The sequence below is a fragment of the Paroedura picta genome, chromosome 18, assembly GCF_049243985.1.
Source record: "Paroedura picta isolate Pp20150507F chromosome 18, Ppicta_v3.0, whole genome shotgun sequence".
In the NCBI taxonomy this organism is placed as follows: Eukaryota; Metazoa; Chordata; class Lepidosauria; order Squamata; family Gekkonidae; genus Paroedura; species Paroedura picta.
Genome location: NC_135386.1, coordinates 17624643 through 17646491, shown reverse-complemented (window position 1 = coordinate 17646491; position 21849 = coordinate 17624643). Strand labels below are relative to the sequence as shown.

The window sequence follows — 21849 nt, the reverse complement described above, 5'->3', positions numbered from 1 at the left end:
AAGGCAAGAGCCGGTCAGAGGTGGTTTCCCCTTGCCTGCCTCTGTTTAGCAACCTTGGTCCTTCTTGGTGGTCTCCTGTCCAAGTGCCAACCACCAGTTGACCATGCTTAGCTTCTAAGATCTGACAAGATGGGACTCAGCTTGGGCCAATAATTGCACACTGTCACGTCCCAATCAACCGTAAGGTTTTCAAGGCAAGAGACGGTCAGAAGGGGTTTCCCTTTGCCTGTCTCTGCATAGCAGGCCAGGACTTCCTTGGTGGTCTCCTTCCAAATAGCTGCTTAGCTTCTGAGATTTGAGGAGATCAGGCTAAACTCGGCCTGTCCAGGACAGGATAGGAGAAATCTAGTTCCCCAGAGGTTATCCCACCCAAGCAGTCTTTGGGTCAGAAAGGTTGCTCTGTTGCCCTGTCCTGTGATTTCCAGCCAACTCTTGGAACTCCAGGATCTTTGATCCTTAAGGCCTAGTCAGCCTGCCCCAGCGTGGTCTTTGAAGCATTTTCGGCCAACAGTATCCAGCATGTGCAACCGCTACATCTCCCAATTTCCTTCCAAATAAGATCTGACCTTCAATCACAAGCCCTCAGGAAATGCCTTTAGCACCACTTGAAACCAAAAGAGTGTGTCTTTATGAATAAGGGTCTCTTGACGCAAACAAAGAACCCGAAACAAAAGCAGAACTGTTTAGGGCCATAAATATTGGATAACTACATTTTATCCGCCAACGCTGTCGATTGGAGTTCTCCGCAGGTGCGATGATTTGTGCACCGATGCTGCTACAACGGGTGCTGTGACGGGCTACCCTTGGGTGGTTCCCTGACATGAGTTGTTTCTCTGTCTGTTTGTTGTTTCGGTTGGGCTTCTGCCTCTTCGGTCCCAATGAAGCTGTGAAGAGCCTTGCCCCCCAGGGAGCCACGGAGCACAGTGTGAGCAGCGGTGCCCGTGCCAGAACGGTGGGACCTGTCACCACATCTCCGGAGAGTGTGCCTGTCCCCCAGGATGGATGGTAGGTAATGTGGCAGAGCATAAACCCTTGCGTGACTGAATCCCACAGGCTGCTTGCAAAACAGGCTCAGTGAGGGCTCATTCAAAGCCAGCATTTTAACTTTGCAGCTAGGGATGCCAGCTCTGGGTTGGGCAATACCTGTTGATTTGGGGCATGGAGGTGGGAGTGGGTAGGATTTGGGGGGGGGGACATCAGTGTTTTATAATGCTATATGGAGTCCACCTTCCAAAGCTGCCATTTTCTCCAGGGAAACTTCTCTGCAGCCGGGAGACCTGTTGTAATTCTGGGAGATCTCCAGCCACCTTCTTGGGGGTTGATCAAGATGGGTGGCCATGTTAGTCTGTCTGGAGCAGTAGGAAAGAGCGGGGGTCCAGGAGCACCTCTCTGAGATCTATCCGAAGACATGACCAGTGACTCCCGAAAGCTCCCTCCCTGCCACCAATTTTGCTGGTTTTGCTGCTTAGCCTTTCAGTTTCCTCCCCCTGGAAACTCTTGCCAGGCCAGTGGATGGGAGGTCTGGGGAGGGAGTAGTTCTAGGAATGGCCATAAACTCTATAGTTCCACCACAGAGTTTCCAGGGATTATTGGAGGAGAGGAAGGACAGAAACGGGGCTGATAGGTCAGTGTCCTGAATTAAATCAGGAGATGAGTAGGAGGAAAGGAAAGCAGAGAGTGCTGGTGCTGGGTGACTCTGGGAGGAAAATTTGTACAGTGTCAAGAAAAGGTCTGAACGAGAGGGAGTGTGATTTTTTTGCTTTAATCATAATCTCATTGATTCTGAGCAGGATTTCAGTGCATTATCCTAGCTTCTAATTTTGCATGGCAAGGAAGCGAGGCTAAGCTCTGTCTTTTTGTTTAAAAAAAAGCATCTAAAATCTATATCAATAACATGATAATTAACTCCCTGTGGATTTGCCAGCCCTTTATTCAGCTGTTCTGCATTCTCTGGCACCGTTCCATCGCCCGACAATTAACCTGTTGGCAGTCCGACTGGAATTAGCTGGGAAAAGTAACTGGGTTTTTTATTTTTAATACCGTACAAGGCCACAGAGATCATGGCACGTGGCCAAGGCTGGGAGGCGGGGTGGGGGCCAGGTATGAAGGTGACTTTATCCCACTGGCGACACATGGCTGGTGCAGGCGGCTGTCCGGTCAAAGGCACAGGGTGAGCGTTTGACTCTGCTTCCCAGGAGTCCTGCCGGTAACAATGGAGCCGCCAGATACTGAATGAGACCCTTGGTCCAGTGAGGTCAGATGGGCAGTGGTTCTGCAATTGATGCAGGCAGCGGTCTTTCCCTTCCACTCCTGCCCAATTCTTCTGACGGGAGATGCTGCTGGGGATTGAACCAGGGACCTCCTGCATGCTGAGTTTTGGAGGGCAAATTCTCTGGCTTTGTGCCCCACTGAGGTCTCTCCCCTCCCCAAACCCCCTCCCCCTCTGCAGGCTGTACTTCAAATTTCTCAAGGTATTTTCCAACCCAAAGTTGGGAGCCTTACACATTAAGTGGGCAAGGAGATCAGGTTTCTCTCCTTAGATCAAAACAAAAAGGACTTACCTGCAACCCCAGGGCTAGCAGTTGAGCAGGTGAGGCAAGGTGCTTATACATACTTTTTACATGTCAAATCATGCCAGAAACATCGCAACATCCCAAGGCCTCTCCTAAACACGTCATTAAGTCTTCCCCAACCCTAACGCTCACACTAAACTTTTTAAAAAACCCAACCCGAACCATACCTAAGCTAACCCTAAACTTAACCAGAGAATTTACCCTAATATACATCCCTATTTTTTTTACATGTATAAAAATGTCCCAAAATGTTATACATCCAATGGCCGTTCCTAACCATGTCATTGATATCTACCTAGGCCTTACGCTTCTATTGAACCTAAAAACTTCACAACTTGACCCATGTCTAAGCTAACCCTAAACCCAAGGAACCCTAAGCAAGGAATCGGCTTGATTCCCTTTTTGTGTGGCAAACGGGCTCTCTGGAGCCTTAGAAATCCCCTTCTGCCCAGGCATTAGATAGGCCAGAAATGAGTCTCCTTGGGCCAGGGCAGCTTGGAAGGGACAGGGACCTGTCCTCCCAACAGCCAGGAAGATTTCTCGAAAGTCAGACTGTTGGGAGTTCGAGCTGAGCTGACTTCTTAAAAATGTGTATAGAAAGAGGTTGGCCAAGAACTCCGGGGGAGGAGGCAGAATCTCATCAGCAAAGGCAGGCAGCTTGTAAACATGAGGGTTTTAAAGTTTCTCAACAGCCTCTCCAGGGCTTTCATGAAAGAGGAGGATGGTTCGGTTTAGCTTCAGACTGTTGGAAAGTTTTGCTTCTTATTTTTGCTGGGTTTGCTCCCCCCCCTCCAGTTCTTACCTTTCAGAGCGGTTTTGCTGCCATGAGCCAGTAACGAATGACTGAGGAAGGGAAACTGATGTTTTTCTAGTGCGCTGATGCTCTGTGGAATACCAGGCTCTGAGCACAGAAGTTTCTCTGGTGTGTTTGTTGTGCTTTGAGGGGAAGGATGGCAGCTGAAGGAGATAGGCAACACTGTGGATGTATTACTATACCTCCACACAGTCTGTGTTATAGCTGGCCTGGTGCCGGTGTGAGTCTTCACTGGTCTTCAAAGCAACCAAAGCCAAAGGAGATTACAGAATGCAAGGTCGTTCCGATCCCAGGTTCTAGAGTCCAGAAGTCAATCAAGCAGGGAGGATGACCCAAGAGGTCAAGGTTTGCAGTCAAGGGAGTGGCAGCCTATAGCTGAACTGCATCTGCTTACATACACACCCCACAGTATCCCTCAAGCTGCTTTATTATAGGTAAATGCCAGCTGCTCTGGCCTCATCCTGCAACAACTCATCCTCGCTCTCATCAGGTAGCTGACGTCTAGCCATGAGGCGAGTGCTTCTCCTTTTAGCCTGCAGCTCTGTTCTAAGTCTGTCCCTTCACCTGGAGTGCTGGAACCGGGCAGCTGGCTTTCACCTGCTGGACTAGAGGTGACTGTGCAAGCTCTGGGCGGAAGTCTTGGCATACTTGTTCCTCCTCAAGAGTGCTGAGGATGATCCACAGCAACCAATCTCTGAGCACGGAAGTTTCTCAAACCCCCCTGGGAAGTTTCTCAGACACCTCCTTTCACCATGGTTGGGCCCCTCCCAAATGAACCAGGATGTCAGCTGTTTGATAAGCATAACCCACCAAGCATCTACCCATTTTGTACACGATGTGAACTAAAGCAAAGTACATTTTTCATTTGATATTTCCTTCCCTGACACGGACTGAGGTCTTCCCTTCTTTGGGCATTGAGTAGGGATGCCAGCCTCCAGGCAAGACCAGGAGATCCCCTGGAATTACAGCTCATCTCCAGACTACAGATATCGGTTCCCCTGGAGGAAAGGGCTGTTTTGGAGGGTAGAGAGCCTGGCACTGTGCCCTCTGCGGCCCCTGTCCTCCCCAGGCTCCATCCCCAAATCTCTGGGAGCTTCCCCCACCTGGCTCTGGCAACCCTGGCATTGAAAGGGTAGAAAAGAGCCCTTGTTCCCCCACCCTGATTCCAATAAGCAGGAGGTGAGTGGGATGTGTTAAAATGAAACTGATCTTTGCTAGGATATCCTTGCACATTCCAGTCCACGCCTGGTGGCCGGGGATCCACAATTCCTGCTGCATGCGCTCTAAAACCTTTGAACAGGAGTGTTTTTGTTTATGCTTCTTCTTCTTGGGGCTCTTAAGCAAAATAAGCCAAACCAGGCAAGGAGGAGAATTTTGTATTTCAGATTTTGCATTGCCTAATAGTGATTGCTAAAACTGCAACCGGACACGGCAGACCCACAACTTGGGGTTGTGTGTCTCTGGAACAAAAGTTGCCGATGGAGCGAGCCCTGCTGTGATGAGATGCATAAAACGGCTTGCAATTCCGCCGCAGCGTTTGATTCCCCCGACCCACAAGAAAGGGGGGGGCACTTTGTATTCCCCGAACACACATTCGGGCGAAGATCCACGTGTCTCTTGAGGGATGCCTCTCTAAGCACTGCTGCCTCATCATTTGCTGATAGAAACCCTGTCCTCTTTGAAACATGGAGAGAGAATGCATTTATTATCAAGACGAATGGGCACCTGGCCGTCCTGGAGGGAGCGAGGCAGTGAGGCTGTTCTTTGCGGGCGTAGAGGCAGCAGCCATTAAGGTGGAATTGGAGGGACGCTCTTGAAAGGGCGCCAGAGAGCTTCTTTCCCTCCAGAGAGCGGGGGCAGAAAGTGCCACGGTTGCACCCGATTTATGGTGACCCTGTAGGGTTATCAAGGCAAGAAGCAAACAGAGGTGGTCTGTCGTTGCCTGCCTCTGCGTAGCAACCCTGGCTTTCTTTGGTGGTCTCTCCTCCAAGGACTAACAAGGGCTGACCCCACTTACCTTCCAAGATCTGGTGAGATGGGCCATCCATGGCAGAGCAAAAGGCAAATCCAGCTGGTCTTCCATAGCCAACCTCTGCACAGAGACCCTGAATGTCCTTGGCAGTTCTCCCACCTAGGTACTAACTAGGGACAGATATAACAAGACTGGCCGAGGCTGGGCTGGAAATGAGGCAGCTGACTTACAGCAGCCCCTCGTGGGACAGCATAGGTGGCTTCCCCTCATCTGCTTCTGCATAGCTACCTTGGGCTTCTTCGGCATTTTCCCAACCAAGCCCCTGCTGAGCTTCTAAGATTGGGTGAGAGAGACCCATGGTGGGCAGATGGAGGTAGTCCAAATCCCAGTCCAAAGTTTAAATACCAGTTAAGACATGCTTGTGGTTCCAAATCCGAGGGGCAATCCAAAAGCATTGTTCTAGAGCACAGGCCAGGGTCAAATTCCAGGGAGTCAATCAGGAATCCAGGCTGCACAATAAGGAACCAACAAACACACTGCTTCCACACAGCCCCTCCCTTGTTTGCTGCTTTTATATGTCACCTCCGGCCACTTCAGCCTTGCTCCTCAAACACTCATCCTCACTGCTGTTAGGTTTGAATGACCCAAACAACCTGACAGAACAGAAGTCTGGTAAATGCTTGGGGAAGACACAATTCATGCTGAATTGTTTGTGCCCATCCTTACCACTGGGTCGTGCAAAGAACTGCCCTCTTCTTTTGCTCAGCCCTGGCTGTTCTCCAAACCTTTGCCTGGCCTTTTGGCCTGAGGACAAGAGAGCCCTGGGAGCTTAATGAAAAAGCTCCTTGGTCCTCAAGAAGCTACTCGAATCGAACTCTGTTTTACATATCTTGACCCCTACAGCAAATGCCTGCCTGGTAAGGAGCCACTCCCTTGATTTGAAGAAGCGGTCTTCTAATCTGTGAATACTTAAGTGGGAAATAGAAAACTTGTCTCTCGTTCGGGTGCCACGGGACTGAGTCCTTGGGAACGGCTCATTAGAAACGCGTGTTTTTCTTCCAGGGCTCCGTATGTGCCCAGCCGTGCCCATCGGGAACGTACGGCGTTAACTGCAGCCAGGACTGCCCGTGCCACAACGGCGGGCAGTGCGATCATGTGACCGGGGCGTGCCTCTGTACTGCCGGCTACGTGGGAGAAAGGTAGGTGCTGGTTCACGCGTTGACTTTATCTGCAGCCCACCATTCTCACTGAGACTCCGTGCAGACTGTAATTTTTAAAAAATGCAACAGGAATAGCTTACAACAGGCAATAAACCGGACACAATTCACACACGAAGCCTCTGCCCCTTGGTGTGTACACTGAAAACGGCTGTTCGTCTCTTGTTTGTTCTCTTCCATGTGTGTGTTTTTTGCTTTTTGTTTTGCTTCTTCTTCAAAAGATTTTTCCTCAGGGCCCATTCCTGAGCACTCAAAAAAGAATCGTCCAGTGGGGCCGTGGCTGGGGAAGTCTTGTGCAATCAGAGAGACCCATTTCTGTAGTTAGAGGCCCTTAAGTTATCCATCACCAGAGCTTTGAAGTCCCGAACTGGGTGACCCAAGGAACAAAACACAGCAAGCAAGCTATGGCTGCACCTTCAGTTCAAAGGTTAACAGGCAAAAGGGAAAACAGAAGTGGGCGCAGGAAGAGAAGTCCACAGGCCCAAATAGAAAGTGAGAAATGCCTTCCTGGTCCATTGCCAGGGGACAGGGTCTGGGGGTGTCAAGATCAGACAAAGATGGGGTAGATCTCTTCCTCCCTCTCACCTACTGACACAACGGCATTCTTACCGGGGTCCATTTGGGAATGTAGCTGATCAAAATCCAGTCCAAACACGCCGCCTGTTAACCCTCGACAAAGTAACAGTTCCAGGGGAAGCTACCTCCAGCTCTTGGTAAGGGGTCAAACAGGTCAGATCTGAGTGTTTTTGTGAAGGGGTGAGCACACTTTGTTGGCTCTCTCGCCCCCTCTAGCTGACTACCTGGGCTTCCCGTTTTTCCTCGCCCTCCTCCACTCTCCGCTCTTATCCCCCACTTACTCACTCTCCTCCATCTGATCTTCCTCCCTCCCTCTCCTTCTGTAACTGTCTCTCCTCCTCTCCATCAGTCACCCACCGTCCTCCTTGCATCCGACCCCAGCACTCCCTCTACCCCTCCTTTTATACCCGGCTGCCTTCTGTGCTCCCACCCTCAAAGTCTTAAGGGGACGGTTATGATCGCACCCAGCTTCCGGCCATCTGTTGTGCATTTGTGGCCTCGCCCTCCCTGCCCTGCCTTAGCTCCGCCCCTCCAGGCTCCACCTTCCTAATCTCCAGGTCCTTCCCAACCCAGGGTTGGCAACCCAACTTGCTATTCCAGGAGATCTCCAGGCAGAACCAAGCAGATACACGGCTGGCGTCCATTTAACATACGCATTTGTGCAGGGCATTTACGTTCCTCCTCCTTTTCCATTTTGATCTTAGGCCCGTCATTTCTGGACTGTAGAGGGCCCGGTTGACTTGTTTTTATTGCTGGTGGCTCAGCCCAGAAGGCAGAAAGTTTTATCACGCAGCGGCTGACCTCCAAAACAGAAAACAAAAAAATGGGGGTGGGGGGTAAAAACCCTCCAAGCTTTCCTATTCATTTCTATAGCCTGTTGCTGGAATGAGATAGGTTTTTTCTGCAGAGATGTTATTGCTGCTAATTCCATTGGCAGGACGCCCCCATTTTTATTATTAGTTTTGGTCTATTTTGGGGTAATGCTCCTTTGCAAAGGCATAATGGATTACATTTAATTTAATTTAGATATTTGCGGCAATAAATTTAACAGGGAGCGCTCCGTGTTTACGAGATATGCAAATGAAACGCATTTGCATCAATGAATCCCCTGCGGAGGAAGCCCTTTGGTGTGCTCTCCAAGGATGAGGAAAACAAACAAAAACAAACTGAAGAAGAAGAAGAAGAAGAGTTGGTTCTTATATGCCACTTTTCCCTACCTGAAGGAGGCTCAAAGCGGCTTACAGTCGCCTTCCCAACCGGGAATCTCAGCTGATTGCCAGACTTGAGAGATCAGTTCCATGGAGGAAAAGGCAGATGCTGGGATATCAGTCCTTTCCCCCAGGGGGACCAATCTGTTTAGTCTGGAGATAATTCCAGGGGATCCCCAAGTCCCACCTGGAAACTGGGGTCCCTATAGAGAAAGGATTTTGACCCCGAAACGCCTCAAATGGAACTGAGCTGCAGAGAGGAGAGAGATCAGACATTTTTTGTGCCAACAGAAAAACCAGAATGCTCCAACCCATTTAAGCAAAATGTAGATGCTCTCTCGGACACGAACCATGAAAAGACAGGGTGGAAATCTTTTAAGCAACTGCTTCTGCCACCCAGTTCAATGTTTGCAGAAAGGTGAGGCCACACAGCCCTGATGGGCTCAAATTTTATATTCCTGTGTGCTTTTAAGAAGCGGCACAGATACCCCAAAGGGTGGACAAGCATAGGCAGATTCATGCCCATGGTTGGAAACAGACTGCGGTAAAGCAGGGGGGGTGACTTCAACTGTCCAAACAAATGGGGGAAAGCCCTCCGTCCAAGGAAAGGCCGGGGCAGAGCTGGGACTCAGTTCTCCACCCCCTGACTCCGTCTACTGAAAGAGTGAGCAGCCAATGCCCCCTGCCTGAGGTTGCCAGCCTCCCAGGGAGACCATAGACAAGCAAGATGGAACACAATGCCAGGCTGGGCATAATTAAGGAAAGCGAAATTCACATATGCTTCACAAATGAAAGGCCAATGATCTTACACTCTGTACAAATCCCGACAGTAATCACTGCCACCTACTTTACAAGTTTTTAAAATTTGCGATGCATACGTACATTATACTTTCATTGGTTTTATGTGGCTGTGCATTGCCTTCTGTTTCATTGGTGTTTGGTCCCGGCCTCCAGATGAGGTTTGGTGATCTCCTGAATGTTCAAAGGATCTCCAGACAGAGATAAGTTTCCCCGGGGAAAATGGGGCGGACAGTCTGGCATTGTCCCCCACTGAAGTGTATCCCCTCCCCAACCCCCCCCTCTGCAGGCTGTACCCCAAAATTCACTAGGTATTTTCCACCCCAGAGCTGGCAGCCTTACACATAAAGTGGACAAGGAAATCAGGTTCCTTTCCTCAGAGCCAGCCAAACAAAATAACCTTGATGGCAATCTTTAAAAAACGCAAGAGGAGCTTCTGTTAATATATAGTCTTTTGTTTCTTTTAAAAGAAATCAATTTATTATTGACCGCTGCCCTTTTAAAAACACTTCCAAAAAGCAATCTGTTGTCGCTAACAGTCCCGGAAAAGCAATGATAAAACATGATGTTTGAGATAAATATTTGGAGAAGGCAAAAATGCCAGTGTAAGCTGAATCGCGGACACCCCTTTTCATCTACTTCCTGGTTAGAAGAGCCTGGCCTCGAATCCAGAAAACCTAGACAAAAAACAAAAACAAAACGGAGTTGATAAAGCCAGATAACTTATGGGCTCCGCAGCTTGTATGATCAGCCCTTCTTTTTACAGCTGCAGTTACAGTGCCAATGATAAATGGGAAATAAGCCCTCATTCCACAGACATTGGATCATGCCCTTTCATTGTGCATTTGCAGCTGGATTTTCCTGTGCGAAACAGGCAAATCTACTTCTAAAGTTCATTGAGAGTGCATTATCCAACATGAGCGGAATTTGCCACCCGAGAAGCCCCCTAGAACACTGTTCTTGCTCCTTTCCTTCTCCTTTGTTGTTGTTATGTGCGAAGTCGTGTCCGACCCATCGCGACCCCATGGACAATGATCCTCCAGGCCTTCCTGTCCTCTACCATTCCCCGGAGTCCATTTAAGTTTGCACCGACTGCTTCAGTGACTCCATCCAGCCACCTCATTCTCTGTCGTCCCCTTCTTCTTTTGCCCTCAATCGCTCCCAGCATTAGGCTCTTCTCCAGGGAGTCCTTCCTTCTCATGAGGTGGCCAAAGTATTTGAGTTTCATCTTCATCCTTCTCCTTACCGAACCTCAAATCTAAGTTCTTTTTATAGTAAGTCCAATCCTTCTAATCTGATAACCACAACATGAGCCATCTCCTTTTATTCTCCTGCTGTTTCGTTAGCCACGTCTCCTAATGGCCTTTGCGGGGGAGAGATCGACCGAGATTTGAAGTGGGCGCGGCTCTGTGGGTGCTGTTTCCGTTGGCCAAAAGTCTCTAGGCGTCAAGAGAACCGTTTGGCAGCCCTTCCTGCCGCGTCGGCAGGGGAAACAAATGCCGTAATGTGTTAAACGGGGCATAGTAATGTTTAATATTTTGTGAAATTGTTGCCATTAATTCCACTGCTGACATTTGTATTAACCCAGCCCCAAATAATTGCCGTGCTTATTAAAGTCCAATGGTGGTTATTATAATCCGGTGCTTTCCAGATAAGAAGGAAGCGATGTACAATTGAGCAAGAAACATGTCGCAAGGGCAGCGATTCGTTGTGTAATATAATTGAGCCATGCATCTGGCCGTTAATGGCGTTACAGGCACATTAGATTGATAACGCTGCAGAGTGAGGACCGCTCTGTAGCAAGTTAATTCCTCTGGCACTGATCCGCATGTTCCCAAGGAGACTCTGCTTTCTTTCTCCCCCTCCTCCCCGCCCCCCCCCCCCATGGCATGAAATTCATTTGCAGGGCTGGCGTGATCTCCGGATAAATAAGTTTGTTAAAGCTTTACGGAGAAGAGGGAGGGAGGGCTGGAGGGAGAGGGCGGCTAATTGCGGAAATGGATGAGGTCAACAGGGCTCCGTTTCCAAAGACGCTCGGCCTTCGCTTTATCATGCTTCATCGCCTGTAAACGTGGGATGATATAGTGGCGTATTGACTTCCTATTTGTCTCGTGGAGCATTCTGCTTGTACAGGTGGGCTGCTGATGGGGAAGCAGAAGCTCTCAGTGTCCTGCCGTGTCCACGGGCAAAGCAGTTCCCCTTGCGTTTTCTGGCCAGGCCGGAAGCAGTGACCGACTCTTTGCCCCCACCGGTGGCTCCTGGTTGTGGCTGGACCTGAGAGGAGCCCTGCTGGGTCAGTCCAGAGGCCCATCTAGCCCAGCATCCTGACTCACACAGTGGCCCATCAGCTCCTCTGCAGGGCCTACCACAGAGCATTGAGGCTTATTCATTTATCGTATGGCACGTGTTGTGTAGCCAGAAGGCTGAGGACTGTCCGGCCGCGTGGCAAGGGATGTTGGGAGGCGGTTTGCGATGACCCCCTTGTGCCCCTCAGAAGAACCACTGCCCAAACCAGGGGTAGTCAAACTGCGGCCCTCCAGATGTCCATGGACTACAATTCCCAGGAGCCCCCTGCCAGCGAACGCTGGCAGGGGGCTCCTGGGAATTGTAGTCCATGGACATCTGGAGGGCCGCAGTTTGACTACCCCTGGCCCAAACCCTTGGAGATTTCCCATCCAGCTATTCGCCAGGGTCAACACAGCTTAGCAAGTGAGATCTGAGAGCATCATGATTGCCTGGGATACCCAGGTCAGGACTTCCCTGCTTGTAGAAAACTAGCACTTCTCAAGGGAAGGCTAGTTGGGAACCTTTTCCTTCTTGAACTGGATTTCCACAATGCAGCCGTCTTCTGAAGCTGGGCCGTGGCACCACAGCAGGCCCAAGAAATCAGTCATTAAATCGGGTCGCTTTGGACTTTCCGGTTTAGAGTAAGGAAGCCGATAAGCCCCCATAGCAATTCTTCATGCTGCTTCCGTAGCAAACTGCTTTTTAGAATCACCATCGGGCAACCTAGACTGAAGTTAGCTGCGATGGGTTCATTTCTGGCCCCAAAAACTATGCGTTTTGCTTGTTTGAACGTCTGGACCAGTTTTCCCTTTGCCACCTGCCGGTTTCCTTGACTCTTTTCCCAGGCCTGCCGAAAATCCATTCTCCTTGATCATCATATTTTAACTTTCTCCCGCGTCGCCTGTGAAATGACCCACAAAACCCGGCATTTAACGGCTTCCTCACTGGCGCGGCAGTTACAGTAAACATTTTAATCAATGGGGAGATTAAAATGAATGCTGATTGGGCAGTTTCCAGTTCCTGCTATGCGGGCGATAAGGCTGCATTAATAAGGGACGGCAGGGTGGTCCTTCACGGCGGATCAGGCGGGCCAAGAGATCCATCCCTTGCAGGATTAGGAAACGTGCACAAATCAGCAGATGGCTAGATGGGGGGGGCGGGGGTGTCCTTTATTGATGGGGGCTTTCCCCATGGGGAGGCCATGCCGTCATTCCTTGGCTTGGTGATATGGCTTCATTATCCAGGGCCAAGTACTCAGGTGTTAAAACTAAAATCACATGGCTTGAAATTACCTGTTGGATTTGCTGCACATGAATTGTCCTACGGTGCACATTTATAATAATACAATATCTATAACAATGATTTTTTAATTTTCATCCTGCCCTTCCATGTTGCTCAGGGCAGGTAACATCATTTAAAGAGCCAGATTGGTGTAGTGGTTAGGAGTGCGGACTTCTAATCCGGCGAGCCGGGTTTGATTCCCCGCTCCCCCACATGCAGCCAGCTAGGTGACCTTGGCCTCCCCACAGCACTGAGAAAGCTGTTCTGGCCAAGCAGGAATCTCAGGGCTCTCCCAGCCTCACCTCCCCCCTCCCCTTCCGGCCTGGCCACATACGGCATTCTGACACAACATGATGCGCACAGCCACAAGGTGGCAGCTGCAGGAAGTGGAGCCAGCCACAGAAAGACTCCTGCAGTCGCACAGCCAAGACGCTTGCATAGTCGTGGCAGCTGCTGCCACATCAACATTTTAAAATACCCGAAGAAGTCACGGCTTTAAAATACCAATCAAGTCTCCAATGCCAATCAAGTCTCCGCTGGCCAACCAGAAACTTTGCTGGACAAGGGTCTTGCCTGGCCCTGCCCACTTTCTAAACCCACGGCAGGCCCAGGAGAGGTTTCCGCAGGACCCTGTTGGAGTTAGAGGCAGACCATAAATAAGCCCAAAGGGAGGGAAACCCTAGGGACAAGGTCATTTGTCAAAATACTTTGCTTTAGGATGCTTAGGGCTAATCCTGCGTTGAGCAGGGGGTTGGACTAGATGGCCTGTATGGCCCCTTCCCACTCTAGGATTCTATGATTCTATGATTCTAGCTCCGAGCAAGACCCTGTGTTCGCCCTCTGGCTCGGTTCTGCTGACCCTGACTTGGGTCCGTGGCTGCACTCCCCGAGGCTCTTGGCTCGAGGCCCCTGGCTCACGAGCCGTCCTCCCGCTTCTTCTTTTGCAGGTGCCAAGAGGAGTGTCCCATCGGGACCTTCGGCTTCCAGTGTACGCAGAAGTGCGACTGTGAGAACAGGGCCAAGTGCTACCACATCAACGGGGCCTGCCTGTGTGATCCGGGCTTCAAAGGGATCCATTGCCAGGAGCGGATGTGCCCGGAGGGATTTTACGGCTTGAAATGCAACAGGAGATGCCCTTGCCACGCTGTCAACACAGCCAGGTAGGTGCCCCGTGCCTCGTGCTAGTTGCAGGCAGGGGGGAGGCATGCATTGGGCAAGGCTTTCCCCACTGGGAGCTAGGTTACAAAGGGCGGGCTCCTCTGGGGGAAATACCGTGATCCGAACTCCCGTGCTGAGTCGCTGCTGGTCCCAGGAGTTCTGTGCGAGGGTCGACTTCATGGACTGGGACCAGAGGAGGAAGACCCGCGTAGCCACAGCAGCTGGAGAGAAGTGAGGAGATTGAGGGCTGCTTAAAGGGGGCAGGTGAAAGCCTGGAATTTAAGCCCCAGAGACTGCAGTGCAGAGAAAAGCTTCCTGTGCAATTGGTTCTGGGTGGCTGTGGGAAATGCCACCAAGTGACAGCTGACTTGGGGTTTCCAAGGCAAGGGATGCTTGGGGGGGGGGTTGCCCCTGCCTGCTTCTGCATAGCAACCCTGGACTCCCCTGTTGGTCTCCCATCCTGATACCAACCAGGCCCGACCCTGCTTAGCTTCTGAGGTCTGGCCAGATTGGGCTAGCCTGGGCCAAGTCACAACTAGAGCGCCTCCGTCCAGCCAGGTTCCCTGCTCTGTCCCGTCCCAGTGTCTCCTTATTGCAGCTCTTGTCCCATGTGGGTTTTGCCCACACGCAATGCCCAGCTTAGGCTTCTATGTGGTGGCCAAAGGTGACCCGTCTGACCCTCTTCACCGGCAGAAAAGGTGGTGGGCTCCAGCGGGGTTAAAGTGCGCAGCCACAAAGGAAGGTGCTGCAGATGGTGAGATTTCAGCAGGGGCGTGTCCTCGTGCAAGGAGGGGGAAACCCATGCCCACCGAAGCCATCTTTCCCATTTGGAGCTCAGTTGGTCAGGCATTCGCCTGGCATGCCAAATGCCCCCAAGTTTAGTTCTAGGCACCACCAGGTAAAGGACTCTTGGCTAGCCAGTGCTTGGAATGATTCGTCTCCGAGTCTCTGTAGAGCTGTGGTCATTCATCCTTCCACTGAGGTGTCGGGCTGTGAAAAGTGGGTCTAAAAACAGTCTCTCCTTCTAAAGAGTGGCAGCCTCTCATCTGGAGAGTTGGGTTTGCTAATCCACTCCTCTTCCACAAGCAGCCGGTTAGGTTACCATTGACCATTTGCCGTTCTCTTAGCTGTTCTCTCAGAGCAGTTCTGTCAGAGCTCTCTCAGCTCCCCTACCTCCCAATGTGTCTGTTGTGGGGAGAGGAAGGGAAAGGGGTTTGTGCGCTGCTTTGGATCTCTTTCAGGTAGTGAAAAATGGGGAATAAACACCAACGTTTCTTCTTCATTATCCTGGGCACTTCAGAACCATCCGTCCCTGCGGTTTAGCTCCTTGTCATATGTTTACAAAGATACAAGAATCCCCCCCGTCTGCAGGGTGGGATGCTGATCCTGCCTTTGACAGCTCCGCTCTGTTCCGTTCCAACGAAGGCAGGATCCTTTTAATGTATCCCATCTTTGCTGGCCGTGTTGGCAACGGACACATCTGAACCACGAGGCAATGGGAGAACGGTGCAGACAGCTGGATGTCGAGGAGACCGTTCAAGCTCCCCTGGGCCTCCCTTCGATTCCCGTCTCCCCGGATGAAGATGCAGAGGACTGAACATTTCCGTATGCGGGTGGGAGCGTCAATGAAGCCCCCGGAGGATGTGCCTTTGATGTAGGCATCCCTCTGATTTAAAACAAGGCAGGTGGAGAACCTGACTCTGGTGCTGATGCTGGCGAACGATCCGCTTCCCAGACAGCTTGGACCGCATCCCCCCCCCCCCCCGTTTACGCATCCAAGTGGCACATCACGGCTCCGGCATTTATGCGCACTCACAATACCCTGGAGGGGGATTGGCGCGGAGCCCGTCAGACGAGTCATCTTTCCCTCGTGAGGGCAGACCAGGGGTCACTTTGCCCCTTTGTGAGTTGGCGCTGTCTCTGTGGCACGTGTTCCATGCGCGCTTGGCAGCGTGAGCCCTCCTCTTCATGGGTGGAATGGTGGCAAATGCTGAGGGGGGCCCAGCTCGAGCGTGAAGCATCAAGGGGCTCTTGGAGGGAAGGCGGGCGGGCGGGCAGCGCTCCTGCCAAGAGCTTGTAGATGGATCTGCCGTACTTTTGGCCGGGACAGTGGCTGGTGTGAAACAGAAGGCAGCAGATTTAGTTCACAATGCGAAACTAGCATAAAAGCACCCTTGAATGGGACACACAAGGCGGTGATCTGGCTGAGAAGATTGGAGACGTCCCCCCGGGGGGGGGGGAGCATCTGGTATCACTCCCTTCCTTCCTTCCTTTGAAATGAAAGGAGCCCTAGTTAATTCCGGGATCAACGTTCACTTAAACTGATAAAGAAAGGTAAGAATATACGTGCCTTTCTCAACATTTCTCATTGAGAAACCCCTGAAACATTCTTCAGGGCAATCATGCAATCGTGCAGAATATGGGTGGGAGGGGTAGCTGTGGACACGCCCACCCGGGGCCCCTCCCCTCCCCACTCCCTCCAGGCCTATCCAGGCCGTCTCCTGGGCTGACCCTGCTTAACTGGAGACACCAGGTCTACCATCCAAGTAGTACCCAGGACCAACCCTGCTTAGCTTCCAAGTTCTGTCGAGATCCGACTCGCCTGGGTCATCAGCCCAACCCAGGTCATCCAGAATCGGACAGAGGAGGACATTTTCCAAGACCACCAAGAGTCTCAACGTGACTGCATCAACGTCCTCTCAGCGCCTCCTCCCCCTGCTGGGGCCCGTGCTTTGTGTGGCTGATCCAGCCAGGTGGCTCTCCCTCGTACCTCCTCATCTTGCCTGGAAGCGTCCCCCCCCCCCCGATGCTATCTTGCCCCTCTTAATAAATGAGTCTAGTCTTGCCACTGATAACATCTGTCATTCCACTCAGCCTTATCTCGGCCGCTGCGGAACAAAAGAGATAGCGGCGAGCCGTAGATCCGCAGAGGTTCTTTCCAGCCGTCCCACGGCGGTTCGGCTTTTGACTTTCCCCAGAAGCCCGTCAAAGTTGCGAGATGAGGGGGGCGGCTGAGCCGGGAGGCAAGTGACCTTCTCCAAAAACACCCTTGCGATGCTTAGAAGGGGGACGCCCGTGGAACCCCGCAGGGGGTGTGTATATGTGATAGCACTCAGCCTCAGTGAGATGACCGCCGTCTCCCAAGGACCTGTCGCATTCTGGTACAGCCGTTCAATGGATTCTAGGGTGAACACTGTAGACAGAGTCTGCACCTTCATCTACAGCAGTCAAACTGAGCAGCGGCGGCGGCTACCCGGGTTCACAGGCGGAGATTTCCACCTGCCTCTCGGGACACAGCAGTAGTTGAACCTGGGACCTTCTGCATCCAAAGCGCCTCCTCCGCCACTGAGCCACGACCCCATCTCCTTCTGGGGTGTGCAGGTAGCAGTGGGCAGAATCGAACTCACGGCGGCTTCCGTGCTGCCGTGACGTGGGTGTTTCACTAGGGCTGCAGTAAAGACTGAGAGGGGCGTTGCTGGCAAGGCAGACATACAGCTGGATCTCTTGGCAGAGTTTAGCTATGTCAAGAGATGTGGGGCACCAGGCTGCTGAAAGAGTAGAGTAATTTTATTCAGAAGAGAAACAAGTTTGTGTAGAAGAAGAAGAGGTGTGCTTTTGTACCCCGCTTTTCACTACCTGAAAGTGGTTGGCCAGAGGGGTTGGCCAAGAGTCCAGGAGCACCTTAAGGACTAACCACATTTGTGGCAGAGGAGGAGCTTCCGTGAGTCACGGCTCACTTGATACATGGAGCTTCTGGAAACTCTTTTCTCACACTACAGACAACCACGGCTGCCCATCTTGTTCTGTCTCCATGGCAGAGAAGGTGCAAGATGGCTTTGGGATCCCTCTTCTTTGTGGGTTTATACAAATGCCGTTTTTATGGAGGGTGGAGGATGGTTTTTAAGATACGCCCTTGACTGCTAACAAAGCATCCGTACTCTGTGAGGTGGAGTAAAAATCCCATTTCTTTGCTTATTTGTTTTTTTAAAAAAATTAGACTCTCCTTAGGAGCAGAGAGCTTTTGGGTTTGTTTGTTTTTCCCCCTCCCCAACGCAATTCAAACAGACCAATTCAGATTTCTGGGAACATACATTACTTTTGAAAGATTTAATTTAGCTGTCCGACGGGCCGCTGCTGGGAAACGTGGGGTTCTGCGCCCAAGGAGGAAAACTGCGAACGGAGGGAAACTCAAAAACTATTTCTGTGCTGTTTAGTTTTTTCTGTTCCCATTAGGGGAAGATTAATCGACGCAGAGGGAGGGAGGGAGGCAGGGGTTTAAACTCCTGCTTTTTATTACTTTCCCCCTTCTAAGCCTTAAGAGAGACGCGATCCGGGCAGCGAATAATTCCGAGGAGCGTTTTGTCAAGTGGAAAACGTGGGAGGCTGCTTTTTATTAAGCTGATGAATTGTTTTAATTAGTTGGTGGGGGGACTGTGAAGGGGCGCATGACAGCCACAAAACAGGGTAATTTTTAGTCACAGCATCTACCTATCTCTTTAGCTGATAGGAAAACGACGCTGGGCCAGTGAGGGAGGGAGCCGGAACTGTCCCCAAGATGGGACGCAAACTGTCTCCGGTTAGTGTCTGTGCAGGGCCAGCAAGTGACTCCCAAAAGAGAGCCAGTTTGGTGTAGTGGTTAGGAGTGCGGACTTCTAATCTGGCATGCCAGGTTCGATTCTGCGCTCCCCCACATGCAGCCAGCTGGGTGACCTTGGGCTCGCCATGGCACTGATAAAACTGCTCTGACCGAGCAGTGATATCAGGGCTCTCTCAGCCTCACCCACCCCACAGGGTGTCTGTTGTGGGGAGAGGAATGGGAAGGTGACCATAAGCCGCTTTGAGGCTCCTTCGGAACCAACTCTTCTTCTTCTTCTTCTTCTTCTTCTTCTTCTTCTTCTTCTTCTTCTTCTTCTTCTTCTTCTTCTTCTTCTTCTTCTTCTTCTTCTTCTTCCCTGCCACAAATTTGGTTAGTCTTCCAGAAACTGCTGCTGATAGGTGCCTCCTCTGCTCACCTGCAGTGTTTGTGCACCTTCCCAGGCCCCCAAGCCTGAATGAACGCGAGTGAATGGGAGATGGGTGCATTTCCTCGGGGCCTGGTCGAAGCTACAAGATAATTAGTTATGACACCGACTGACCGGTAGATCCCCTCCACCTTTCTCGCCCAGGAGTTCAGGATGCCGCCCTTCGTTCTCCTCCATTTTATCTGGGACGCTTCCTTTCTTGGTCCGTGAGATGGCACGTAGGGAAGAAGGTTGTCTGGGTGCAAAGACCCATGTTAGCGCATTGGTGACAGGTCTCGGGAAGTGATGTCACAAACGTTCCATGACCCCCCAGCAGCCGAGGGGGTTGGGGCTGGCGGGGGTTGATTCGTAGGCAAGCAAGAGAGAGATTTCCACGAGCATTTTGCCTGCCTTTTCCTGCTCTCGGCTGCTCCTGCTGCTTAAATGGGGGGGGGGGCTGCTCCTGGCCTCCTCCTCCTGCTGCTTCTTGCTGACCTCTGTCCTCCCTTCTTCCCAGCTGCCATCCTCTGTCCGGGGAGTGCAACTGTAAGGCCGGCTGGGCTGGGCTCTACTGCAATGAAACCTGCCCGCCGGGCTTCTATGGAGAAAGCTGTCAGCTCGCTTGCCGCTGCCAAAATGGAGCCGACTGTGACAGCATCACCGGGACCTGCACCTGTGCCCCCGGCTACATGGTAAGCCCTGCACTCCCTCCCTCCCTCCCTCCCTCCCTCCCTTCTGCTGTCTTTCTTTCTTTCTTTCTTTCTTTCTTTCTTTCTTTCTTTCTTTCTTTCTTTCTTTCTTTCTTTCTTTCTTTCTTTCTTTCTTTCTTTCTCCCTTCCTCCCTCCCTCCCTCCCTTTCTTCCTCTTCCAAGAACTATCTTAAAGCACCTACAAGGAAACAATGAGCAGAGCCCGGGAGCGAATGGCCGCAGAGTTGACAATGGTGAGAATGACTGTGATCAGACATTATCGTCAAGGAATTATTGCCCATTTAGTCACAGAGAAGATGGTAGGCTTTAGGCACCAGTGGTATTGCAGACTGTACATGTTCTGTGCTGGGGGGAGTGGGGGCTTTTCAGGAAAACATTAACAGGTTGTCTACCATAAGGGTCCCTGGCATGGTGCTTGTGGGTGCGATGGTGCCTGCCAGCCATTTTTAGGAAGTGTGTGGAGCCAGGTGAGGTTTTTGCCCAGCCAGTTTTCTGATTGGCCATTGAAGATTTTGATTGTGCAGATTTTTGAAAGGAGCCCCCCCTCCCCCTCCAAAGCAGCCCTTTCCTCCAGGGGAACTGATCTCTGTCATGTGGAGATTAGCTGTAATTCCGGAGGATCCCCAGGCCCCACCTGGAGGTTGGCATCCATACCCCGAGTGATGCCCCTCTCCCTGCAGTGCTGGCTTTGGGATTCCGTGGAAAGGCCGCTGACTGGGCCTCCGGTGTGTCCTCTCACGTTCCACTGGCAGCCCAGCGATCCCGCAAAAGGTGGGCGTGAGGCCCGTTTGGTGTTTATCGCCGAGACACAAAAATAACAACTTGTTGTTCAAAGTAATATTCCTGAAAATGTCGGGAGCCATTAAAGTTCTTCCAGCCTGTTCTCAAAATAACATTTCATCTCCCACTAAAGAGCCTTCTCGGCAATGACATTTAAACAGCTTGCTTATCGAAGATCGCAACGCGATCGCGGGGAGCATATTTCGGCATTAGCATCCCCGCGCTCTCGTAATATGCCATCATCTCCGGCAATTAGTCCAGGAGGGGTTGTTAAATCTGGGGATGGCTAATTTATCGAGCTCGAGGTGTGTCTGTCATGCTTTACACCGAGTCGGATCCCGAGGGGCCCGATGGGGCCAGAAGCATCAAGGGCAGGTCTGGGATGCAGCAGGAAGTCCGGAGTTTGCGCTGTTTCCCCCTCCTTGCAGAGTTGACACGGCCTCGATCCCTGAATCATTTGTTATATTTATATTTAGACATTTTTACCGTTCTTGGCGGTTTCTACATTGCACCCTGGGACGGAGCGTGAAATAAGTCTGATTGATTTCGGTGGCCTTTCCATCCAGGCCGTCTGCTTCGTGATCACCCTTGCTGGGCTCGAACTGCTTTACTAGCGATGCTTTTCGATTGCTGTGAGAACAACATTAAAATGTAATGGGATGTCCCCACCCCTGCCTTCTGATCCTCTGAACCTTCACATAAGACTTCCCCAGCTCCCTCTCTGTCCCAGCAGAATCCCCCTTGCCTGTCCTGCCTCCCTTCCACCACCGGCCAGCAAAGCTTTCTGAACGGCTGCATGTCTGACATTCAAGAATGGCTTTTGAGCCCTCACATGATCTTTTCCTCCGGGTTTAGAAGCCCGGTTCCCACGGCTAATCTTGGGGAGTTTATTCCAAAGGTCGGCCATGTTTAAGTGACCGTGCCACAGAATTGTCAAGGGATAAAAGGAGGATGGCAATCAGAGCATTTCCGACCTGAAACGGACGCTTGTTTGACAGTATCATAAGTGCTCCTTCAGGTGCTCAGTATAACGGTAACCAGAATTACGGTGCAAGTCCCAGGACAGAGGGGAGGTTCTGACAAGACAAAAGTCAGGCATGAAATAGTTCATTTTCATGTCCATCACTCAGACAACCAAGGAGAGTATTTGTTTATGCATTTAAAATATCTCTATGCCCACCTTTCTTCCAGTTCTCCCAAGAGCCAAAGAGAGTCACAGTCGGAAAATCGTTTTTCTTGCAGCACGTAAGAAACCAACAAGACGTGGGTGTGGGTGGGGTAGCTAGCTGCCTTTGAGAATCCCAGTTCCCTTTGTCAGCTACCAGAGCCCCGACCCTGGAAATCATACACCCTCTGCATCTAGTGAGGAGCGATGTAAACCTAGATTCAAGCCTGGTGATGGTTTGACTGAGCAGGGAGGCCAGAATTTCGGCATCGTTTCCAGGCCCAACCAAAGGCCTGGCGAAGCAGCTCCAT

The 21849-nt window shown here is 51.3% G+C and overlaps 1 protein-coding gene across 8 annotated transcripts in view; it reads left to right on the top strand.

Moving 5' to 3' along the window:
- The window catches only part of MEGF11 (multiple EGF like domains 11), a 274750-nt gene that overhangs the window by 183117 nt on the left and 69784 nt on the right, over positions 1–21849 (top strand). For all 8 annotated transcript variants that reach the window (XM_077317624.1, XM_077317627.1, XM_077317626.1 and 5 more), the window contains exons 8-11: positions 885–1005; positions 6422–6558; positions 13673–13885; positions 19401–19575. In XM_077317624.1, the coding sequence (XP_077173739.1) occupies positions 885–1005; positions 6422–6558; positions 13673–13885; positions 19401–19575 (646 nt within the window). The remainder of the gene's footprint in view (positions 1–884; positions 1006–6421; positions 6559–13672; positions 13886–19400; positions 19576–21849) is intronic.